Source organism: Odontesthes bonariensis, chromosome 19, assembly GCF_027942865.1.
Source record: "Odontesthes bonariensis isolate fOdoBon6 chromosome 19, fOdoBon6.hap1, whole genome shotgun sequence".
NCBI classification, from domain to species: Eukaryota; Metazoa; Chordata; class Actinopteri; order Atheriniformes; family Atherinopsidae; genus Odontesthes; species Odontesthes bonariensis.
The window spans coordinates 5238179-5248747 of NC_134524.1; the positions used below are offsets into that span (position 1 = coordinate 5238179).

The 10569-nt window shown below is 44.7% G+C and overlaps 1 protein-coding gene across 1 annotated transcript; it reads left to right on the forward strand.

Annotated features, from left to right (window-relative positions):
• Positions 1-6346: 6346 nt before the first annotated feature.
• Positions 6347-9806, forward strand: LOC142369504 (ladderlectin-like). The gene is made up of 6 exons (XM_075451849.1): positions 6347-6390; positions 6479-6638; positions 6966-7072; positions 7531-7665; positions 7762-7873; positions 9502-9806. Exons 2-6 carry the CDS (start codon positions 6515-6517, stop codon positions 9567-9569), a joined length of 546 nt encoding a protein of 181 aa, XP_075307964.1. The 5' UTR covers positions 6347-6390; positions 6479-6514; the 3' UTR covers positions 9570-9806.
• Positions 9807-10569: the final 763 nt, after the last annotated feature.

Here is a 10569-nt window from a genome sequence, read left to right on the forward strand (position 1 = left end):
CCACGTCTAATCTACCCCCAGAGACGCCGAGCAGCCTCGGAAGTGATGAGTTTTTGTCCATTAAGCCAACGATGACATAGAACTGTAGAAAAAAACTTGACTCTCCCGCCCCCTCCAGAAGCCGGGCAGCCCTCGGCTCAGAAGCCTGGCTGTTAGTGGCGGCTTCATAACATGATTTCCTCAGTGAACGGCGGCGATTTCAGAACAAATCACTTCATTAAGCTACAGGACAACATGTTGTAGTTATGAAAGTAAATGCAGTGTTGGGCATATCTTGTGTTTTGTGAATAACTGTTTTATCGTCACTTTAACATTGAAGATGTAGCAATTTCGCCAGAGAATGGGAGAGGCTGCCCGGCTTCCCGTGTTGTCTCTGAATAGCCGCGGCTGATGTATAGTCTCCAAAAGGCAGTCAGAGTAGATCAACAGATGGAAGCAATGTAAAAAATAAAGTGCAGCTTCCTGCAGTGTTGTCATAGCACCACTTGGTGTCAGTGTGGACAGTCTTATGATACTTTTACAGGTTTAACAGTTTATCAAAGGGCTTTAAATCCAGTGTGTTTGAGTAGAGAATGCTTTTGGAAAAATGCTGATTAATTATGGTTATCAACTGCTTCTGGTTGAATGACTGCATTCATTTACATGTGAGGCAACTTCATGAATGGTAATCTACCTTTCTATTTATATGCGGATCAGTGTAATGTTTAGCTTCTGACACCAGATGTACAGAAGCTTCAGAGAGTTTGTGAGTAACAACCAAAAACCCACTGGTGCTGGACAGTGGGCTCCTGCGGTCTCTGTCCGTGGTGCTGAACTCACCGCAGATCCACTGACTCTGACCACTGAGGGGACTGTGTGCTTTTAAACTGAGAAAGTAACACGAGCTGACCTGTTTTAAGACCGAGTTAAATGGTTCACACTCAGATAGCAGCTTTCTAAGCTTGTCCCGGTTTAACAAAGCGCATTACATGAGTTCATTCACCCAGACAACATGTGAATTACCCAGTGATGCTGTAACATGTGGAAACGCTGGGGACTGAAACACAGACGCTCCAGCTGGAAGGCAGCTGAGCCATGGCCTTTTCATGAGGCGGGCTGCACAGTGGTGTGGTGGTTAGGACCATTTCCTCACAGCATGAGGGTTCCAGGTTCAATTCCCAGCTGGGGCCTTTCTGTGTGGAGTTTGCATGTCCTTCCTGTGTATGAGTGGGTTCTCTCTGGGTGCTCTGGCTTCCTCCCACTGTCGCACTCTCCGGTCTCTTGTATATATATCTATATACATCCAGCCCTTTATGACAGTAGTGTACCCATCTTCTGATAGCTACTTCCTTTGCACCTATTTCCCATTTTCCTGATAATCCATTAAAGAATGAGCGGTGGCTAAAAACTTTTGAGCAATACTGTAAATAGTCAGTTAGCTCTGTGCACTAACAGCCGTATCTGTCTTCACCTTGTACCATTTCAGGTGTCAAGCCTGCCGCCACATGTGAAGCACTCAGCAAGTCTGGGTCAGTCTGGAAAAAGGCCTTCAATGCTACTTCTGCTGTTTCGCAATCAAACTCAAATCATCAGCCAAGACTTAAATTTGCAGATTCACCCGTCGATTTTTTCCCACCATACTGCACGTGTTTTTTTGTGAGTGTGCACGTCTTAAGTTCCTAATTTTTTGAAGATGTAAAGATATCTAACGCTGTTTAAGAGCTGAAATAAAAGACAGAAACAGTAAAAGTTTTAGTAAACCTTTTTAAATGAAACCTTAAGCTGTAATGAGTTTGAAGAAATATTTCTTGCCATCTTTAAAATGTTTGATTTTACATAAAATAAGAATTTCAACAGATGTATTTGTCTCAAAGAGTCTGTGATGAACTTGTTCAGTCATTGTGACACAGTATGAACCGTTGTGGTGAAGCGTTTAACACAAGTTAAACAGATGTTTTAAAAAAGATAACAGACCGTGGAGACCTCATTCAGGCAGCTCTCCCATGCATGCTAATTGTTCACTGCTTCTTGTAAGAATTCAAGTAAAACATTTCCTTAAATGGAGATGCTTACATATTCTCAAGTCACACGAGCCGTGCAGCGCGGCGGCGCGTCACATGACTCCCATGAGGCGCTGCCACTTGCAACAATGAAAATGTCACAATGCGGCCTGTATCTGTTTATTTCTAAAACTTAATCAACACTTCATCCGTTGTACAAATACATTCCATGGCACTGCAATGAAAGCAGGGAAGAAAAAACATTAAATCCTAAAACTGCTAAAGCACCATAGAAGAAGAGCTGTTATGGGACAGGAGCCAAGATGTTTCAAGCTCAGTGACACATGAAAATGGGACAGTGTTTACAAATGACATGGGATAATGTATTGTGGAGTGCAGCCAGCTGCTGTCAGTTTATGTTTATGCTTTTAGCAGACGCTTTTATCCAAAGGGGCATTTCTTCTCCCCGCTGCTCGCGGCCTCACCCACCTGTGGGCACGTCTTGACTCCCGGGGCGCTTGCCCAGGGGCCCTGGGCCAGGCGCTGGCCCACTGCGGTTGGCTGTCTGGGGCGCCTGGCCCTCTCGGGTGTTAGGCGGGGCCCCTGCCGGGGGGTTTTGGTGGCGCTCGGGCTCGCGGGGGCCAGTTCCGGCGCACGGCCCATGTCTGGGTGGCGGGGGCCTGGCGGGGCTGGTAGGCTGCCGCCTCTGCTCACCGGGGGGGCTCTGCCCGATGCTTGTGGGGGCTCCGGGAGCTTCCTCTGCTGTCTTCTGGGGGGATGCGTGGTTGTCCCTATGGTGGGCTTCCTGGGTTCTGTGATCCTTGGGGGCTGTTGGTGGCCTGGGTCTGGGGGCCCTCTCGGCCTGCTTCTGATTGCGGGGGGGGGGGATTGTGCCACTATACACTGATATTTAAGCATGGTTATTATGTGGGACCATCTTTGTGTATTGCATTTTCATGCACACACACACACACACACACACACACACACACACACTCATTAGCCCAGTAGCATGCTCACTATGCTCACTAAGCAGTTGTTGTGCTGTCCTGTGGTTTAAGGTCACCTGTGTATTATATGAGATTGCTGCTGCTTGTGTTTTTTTGTTTTTTTTGTTTGTGTGTTTGTTCTCTGCTTGTCTGCTTCCAGGTGCTCCTGGTGCTTCTAAGGTTGGATTCCCCACAAAAGCCGTGAATCGTCTTCAGTTTTGTTTTTACAGGTGTAGCAGCTGGTTGTCGGATTTTTAATTGTTTTCTATGATTGTTTCTTCATGTTCCTGTTCTTTTTTTCTCTTCTTCGCTTTCCCTCCCTCTCTCTGTCCCCCGGTTCGGCACTAATGTCACATCATGTTAATTGTAACAAAAATAAATAAATAAAAATGAGGAGTTAATGGGCATCAAGGGGAGCTTTACATTCATAAAGCTTCCCTTGGCATAGCAAATGTGTTTAGCATAAACGGTAGTCAGATTACAATTCTGCTGCCATAATGCTGGACAGGACAAGGGTAAAAACAAAAAAAAAACAAGGTTAACAAAAGGCGCGGCTGAGCCGGATGACAAAACTAAGCTGTGGGAAATAAAACATGACTAAGGCAAGGCAAAACAAAGAACATGGCTTGGTAAATGATGAAATAACTTAGCTTGGTTAGTCGTGGCATGAAGGGTGAAAAACGGAGAAAGGAAATCACAAACTGAAAGGGGAGCCTGGAAACTAAATACTGAACTGGGAGTGATTGATAAATGAGTGCAGCTGGGGACAATGAATACAGGTGACATGAGTGAAACTTATGACCTGAACGTGGGAGGTGAGGGAAAAACAATGGCAAAACTAAAACATGACAAAACTTAACTAAGCATGGACTTAAAAACTAACAAATGATAAAAACACAAAACTAAAAACATGTGGAAAACCCCATGAACGTGACAGAGCCCTGGCTCTGGCGCTTTGGGCGCTAACTCTGTGGACTCTATGGCTGCTAGCTCTGTGGACTCTATGGCTGCTAGCTCTGTGGACTCCATGGGCGCTAACTCTGTGGACTATGTGGCTGCTAGCTCTGTGGACTCTATGGGCGCTAGCTCCGTGGACTCTATGGGCGCTAACTCCGTGGACTCTATGGGCGCTAGCTCTGTGGACTCTATGGGCGCTAACTCTGTGGACTATATGGGCGCTAACTCCGTGGACTCTATGGGCGCTAGCTCTGTGGACTCTATGGGCGCTAACTCTGTGGACTATATGGGCGCTAACTCTGTGGACTATATGGCTGCTAGCTCTGTGGACTCTATGGCCGCTAGTTCTGTGGACTATATGGGCGCTAGCTCTGTGGACTCTATGGGCGCTAGCTCTGTGGACTCTATGGCCGCTAGCTCTGTGGACTATATGGGCGCTAGCTCTGTGGACTACATGGCTGCTAGTTCTGTGGACTATATGGCTGCTGGCTCTGTGGACTCTATGGCTGCTAGCTCTGTGGACTCTATGGGCGCTAACTCTGTGGACTATATGCAGACATCCCAAGTCTCCCGGAAGGTCCGGGAGTCTCCCTGATATTGATAGTTAATCACGGATGCCTGCGAGTCGGATAAAATATCCCGGATTTTAGACTATTCGAGGGAGTTTTTTTTTTTTTTTTTTTCAATGCAAGTGAGAGCGTGCAGGCAATAAAATAAATCGTGCACCATGCGCGTTTCGACTGCGTGGGCACGAGAGAGAGAGTGGTGTGGGGAGAGGTTGCTTGTGAAACCTGTCTGTCCAAAGCGACGCTCTGTTCAACGAGCGTCCAGGGCGACTGCTTGTCAGAGGGCGGCGGGGGTGGGTGGGGTGGAGACTGAGTCATCTCCCTGAAATGAGTTTTTGGAACTTGGGATGTCTGTATATGGGCGCTAGCTCTGTGGACTATATGGCTGCTAGCTCTGTGGACTATATGGCTGCTAGCTCTGTGGACTCTATGGGCGCTAGCTCTGTGGACTCTATGCGCACTAACTCTGTGGACTCTATGGGCGCTAGCTCTGTGGACTCTATGGGCGCTAGCTCTGTGGACTCTATGCGCACTAACTCTGTGGACTCTATGGGCGCTAGCTCTGTGGACTCTATGCGCACTAACTCTGTGGACTCTATGGGCGCTAGCTCTGTGGACTCTATGGGCGCTAGCTCTGTGGACTCTAAGCGCACTAACTCTGTGGACTCTATGGGCGCTAGCTCTGTGTACTCTATGGGCGCTAGCTCTGTGGACTCTATGGCTGCTAGCTCTGTGGATTCTTTGGCTGCTAGCTCTTTGGACTCCATGGGCGCTAGCTCTGTGGACTCTTTGGCTGCTAGCTCTGTGGACTCTTTGGCTGCTAGCTCTATGGACTCTAGTGCTAGCTCTCTGGAAAGGGACTCTCTGGACTTTGATGCTGGAGAGGTGAGGGAGGATCTGTACAACGAGATTATTTTTTCTGGCTTTTTTAAACACTTGGCATAAAGACATAAAGGACAACGTACCTTTTGACTTTCTTCTCCTTCATTACTATGGTCGATCACTCATAGTCGATCCCCTATCGGATAGGGCCTATCCCACATAGGTCGAGACCCCCTAGTGGCCTGGCGAACTTCCGTTGTGTTTTTCTCTCTTGCATGGGTTTTGGCGTTTGCGTCACGTGTGCTCTGGTCATTTTTGCGATTGCCGCATTTTTCTCTTGCAGCGTTTTACTGTTGGATTTGTTTTGCCGTTTGCACGTGGTGGCCACCGTAGTAACACTCCTGTTGAAAATAAATTTGGAACACCCAGAATTTGCTTGTGCACACCCAATGTCTTTTTTCTGGCCACGCCAGTGTTGTGGGGTCTGGGCCCTGGTGTTTGGGAGCTGCTTCCTGCCCTGGGGAGGGTCTCGCCTGTGCCACAGGGGTCTGGGCCAGATACACCACATCATAAGTGGGTTGGTGGGGGCCCTGGTGTCCGCTCGGGTGCTCTGGAGCCTATGATGTGTCTGCAGGGTTGTTTGGGGGTGGCTGTGGTGGAAGAGCGGGCCAAAATTCCTCCACATCGATGTACTGATACCTTCACTCCAGCGCTGTTGACAGGTCAGAAGTTCATCACATATAAAAGGACACTTCAGGGTCAACAGAGTTCAAATAATAACCAAGAATGGGGAAATATTCTGATGACAGTTGGCCGTCAAAGTTAGAACTTTTCTTTTCTCATAAAGTGATGTGTTGAAAGAATGTTGGATGCAACACAGTGTGAACTCTGAGTATCATCATTTAATATGTCACCATGATTCGACTTTCTGAATGTGTCTACGTGCAGTCGGCGTGGATGTACCTAGTTCCTCATTTTGTGAAGATGGAAAGATAATAAACCGTATTTAAGAGCTGCTCTTTGACAGTTCGTTACAAAGCTGAAGCCGCAGGCTGACACTGAATATCAGAAGAGACGGTTTGTATCTTTCATTGGACTGAGAGTCACAGCTGGCTGTCCGTTTGACACATAGACGTTATAACATTACTGTCTGTCTTTATTCAAGGTCTCATCATCATCTTGAAGCTGCACCATCTCCACCATGAGGATGCTGACTTTGCCTTTGCTTTTCTGTGTGATGATGGCTCTCACCAGAAGTTGCTCCGGTAAGTGTGCGTTTCTACAAGAACTTGGAAAAAAATACAGAGAGTTTAATACACACAGTGGTGTGGCGGTTGGCACCGTCGCCTCACAGCAAGAGGCTTCCAGGTTTGATTCCCAGCTGGGGCCTTTCTGTGTGGTTTGCATGTTCTCTCTGTGCATGTGTGGGTTCTCTCTGGGTAAATGGATGGATGGAAGAAAAAACTAGGGAAGGAAAAAATGTTTATAGCAGAGATCTGAAATGTCTTCCCAGAGTGAGACATAGAACAGGCACAAGCATTAGTGCATTTATGAAATGGATATAAATGTATTATATCAGCAGATACAGCAGGTTAGGGAATAAAAATGCATTCTTAAGCGATATGTTGATGTGTATTTATTCACTTTTTAAGGAGAGAGTCATGTTTTCAAGAGGGAAGCATGTAACCCGGGTTGGACTAGCATCAATGGCCGCTGTTTCATCTACATTCCAAGACCCAGGACTTGGGCTCAAGCTCAGGTAACATGAGCAATTTCTTGTACTGTGCTGAATTATTATTATTATTAATTATTGTACTAATTCCATTCAGAACGTTTTAGCAGCTGTTTTTAACCAACAAAGTACAGTTAGTTACAGTTATTTCATATTACTCTTATTTATTAGTTTAAATCAATTCAAACTTGATTCTTCAAGGTAAAGTTGATCTCATTAACATCCACAATGGAACAAGAGTAAAGCATCTCAAATCTTCACCATTAGCCTGAAATCATTTCAAAATGGACACTTGGGGCCATTGAGCCGCTGTGCTGCCGGTGGTGAGAGACACAGGAGAAAAAAAGTGTCACCAACTGAGTTTAGGGTTACGACAGACGGGCTAGGACCAGTAGTCACAGGATGGGGACCCTGATGGGTCTCCATACACACACAGGAGGTCAAAATATATACATAGTTTTATTTTTTTCCCTCTCTTTTTGTAGAGAAACTGTATCTCTTTGGGGGGAAATCTGGCATCTGTCCACAGCGCTCAGGAGTACCATGACATTCAAAGGCTTATCCTGAAAGGCTCTCATGCGTCCAAGCAAACATGGATTGGAGGCTCTGATGCACAAGAGGTATATAATTCACCTGCACAAGATCAGAGTGTTATTCTAAATAATATTAATAAAATTCAGACGGTATTCTGCACTGATGTCACTGATGTCCTCTAGAACGGTGTTTGGCTTTGGGCTGATGGTTCATCCTTCGGATATTCTCACTGGTGCAAAGGAGAGCCTAATAATGCTGGTGGATGGCAGCACTGCTTGCAAATGAATTATTCAGGTAAAAATTATTTCCAAATGTAAAAGCAATGAATAATTTGTGAGTGTAAATTTTTTAATCTGCTGTTATAGTTTGAATAGATGACAATTAATATAACTTCTATATCATAATTAATTTTAAATGCAACTCTAAGGCATATTTTGTCAGGTTGTAAGGTTAGTCTCTTTTCGTCTGAGGGACTCTTTTGTCCTTCTGGCTGTACGGAATCTGAACGGAATCTGAACTCGCTTCCTGCTCTACCCCCCTCCCCCTTCTGCCCGCCACCCCTCGGTCTTCCTGATCACCCCAAACCCCCCTCCCACACTGGGTCTTTTAAGAACTGGCATGCACTATAATACCCCTATTAGGACCCACCATCCTTTCAAGACTTAATTTTAGCATAGTTATGCATTGACCACTTTAGCCAGCCTTAAGCTATTTTACAAATTTCTTGCACCTTAATCCACAAAATTTTATACTGGTATTATTGCAATATTGTCTAACCGTTATAACCTCCATATACTACCTCCTTATTCCTCCATGAGAGGAACGCACAGTCCATATTGTCTTAAGTGTTTGGTGTCCAAATAGTCTTATGTATGTCTTTTCTTATTTTAGTGCCTTATTTTGGATATTTTATTTATTTAGCTTAGATGTTCTTAGTGTTTGTATACATGTCTCTTTTTAGCTACAGCCTTGGTAGGAGAGTAACGTAATTTCAATCCTTGTATGTCCGGTACATAAATATATATATATATATACATATGGAAGTAGGCTGTAGAAGATCTGTTGCAAAGTCTGTTGTCTCATTGTTGAGGGAGCTGGGTGTAAGTGGACAGAGTGTGAGGAAAGTAGTGAAGGAAGTGTCAGATGAGGCAGTAAAGTCCAGTCAGTGGATTTGGATAAGAAGAAGCAATAGTAGCTGGGGGCCCAGCAGGGGGAGCACTTAGGGTAAACAGACTTTTGGAAGAAGCAAAGAAGAAATTTCAGGATATTTAGGTGGAGGGTGGGGCCCGTGTGCACCTTCTGAAACCAGGCGGCCATTTTAGGTGAGTTGGCTTGTATGGCTTTGTTTTTGCTGGAATTTGTAGTGGTTGTAGGACTGTTTAGGTGAGTTTGTCTGCTGAATCTGCTAGTGTGTCTTGTCCTGCCTCCACCTCTGGCACCCTCTATACTTTCATTACCCCCTACCCGAACCAGGGTTTTCATCCCCACCCCGCTGTGACTGGTGTGCAGTTGGTGAGAGGCTGGGGTAGATTATGGTTGTAAAAAAAAGAAAATAAGATGGTTGTTGTGGTGTGAGGAGCAGTGATGGCTGGCATTAGGGGAGTGACTCTGGGACGCCAGTGATCACCGTCTAGCCTCCTGGAGGTTGATGAAAGGAGGTTCCCACCTGATGACCCCAATAACATGTTTGTTGGCACTGCTCACTGATCCATACAGGGAGTAAAGGGAATTATTCACTGAATCTGGTCCATTTTTTCTTGAGCACAAGTTTCTTGTGTTTACCTTAAATAACATTGCGTGTTAATTGGAGCTAACGCTGTTTCTCTCTAAATAAACTACATAGATAATGCCCTCATCAGTGTAAATGTTCAGGGTTCAGTTCTTTTACCTCTAGCTAACTACCATGTCTTTGGTACTTACAGGTTCCAAGTGCTGGGATGATCAAACTTGTAACGTCCGCCTTCCATCTGTCTGTTCCACCAGAAAGTGATGATTCCTGGCTGACTTTCCAGCATAAAGGAGTTTCTTTATTGATATTTAGCATATTAATTTCTTTTCTTTCTATCTAATGTTGCTAAAAGAACGAACGGACGAGTGCTGAATGGTCTTTTAGGTCTTGTGGCTTTTATAAGATCGGACTGAATGTGTTATGGAAAGAACTTTCTCCTGCAAAATCACCCTTTTTCCTTCCTTTTTGCAAAATTAAAACGCTTAAGCATTCAAATAAGCTTGTCTGTGAGTTTATTATACTTCTTATTTTATTGGTATCATTTACATCCTTTATCAGAAGCACAGCTGATGTAAAATTACTCTTTACTAGGTAATATTAGGGCTGGGAATCTTTGGATGCTGACACACTGTGTAACTTCACATGTGGGTATGCTTAAGCTGAAAGACACAAAACATGCAACAACATGAAGGGAAACACGAGGGCCTCCATTAAGATTATAATAAAAACCAGAAACAAAATTAAAGTAAAAACTAGGGATGGGCAACGATTAAAATATTGAATCTAATTAATCACATGATTTCGCTGATTAATCGCATTTGTACGCAAAATCGAAAAATGAATCCAAAAGTAGTGTATAGCTTTTAGCATTTAGTTTTATTTTAAATGTGCTGCCATATGAATGAAAGTGCCATAACATTTGTTGTGCAAACACACTTTTAACATCAGCATCTTTCTGTAGTTTTTATGTAGAAGCCTCGCTCCACTGTCTGTTTCCTTGAATGACTTGCTGCTATCAGTTGTGTGTTTTGCCTTTAAGTGATATTTTAGACTGGAACTACTACACTGAGAAGACAATTCAACTTGGCAGAGTTTACAGATGACTTTGGTTCTGTCGACTCCGCCGTCTGGAAGAACTTTAAAATGAAAATGGCCGAGTAAAAGTTCCGTGCCCTTCTCCATGTTTGGTGGATCCGCCGATTACTTTCTTTTCCGGTTCCACAGCAGACAGCAGCAGACTTTTACAAAATAAAAGCCTGTG

What these genes read in the sequence shown, in the direction of transcription:
- LOC142369504 (XM_075451849.1), top strand. Translation starts at nt 6,515, where the DNA reads ATGAGGATGCTGACTTTGCCTTTGCTTTTCTGTGTGATGATGGCTCTC. An exon ending in AGAGTTTAATACACACAGTG is followed by an intron (nt 6,639 to 6,965) that starts GTGTGGCGGTTG and finishes TCACTTTTTAAG; the next exon opens with GAGAGAGTCATGTTTTCAAG. An exon ending in CTTGCAAATGAATTATTCAG is followed by an intron (nt 7,874 to 9,501) that starts GTAAAAATTATT and finishes TGGTACTTACAG; the next exon opens with GTTCCAAGTGCTGGGATGAT.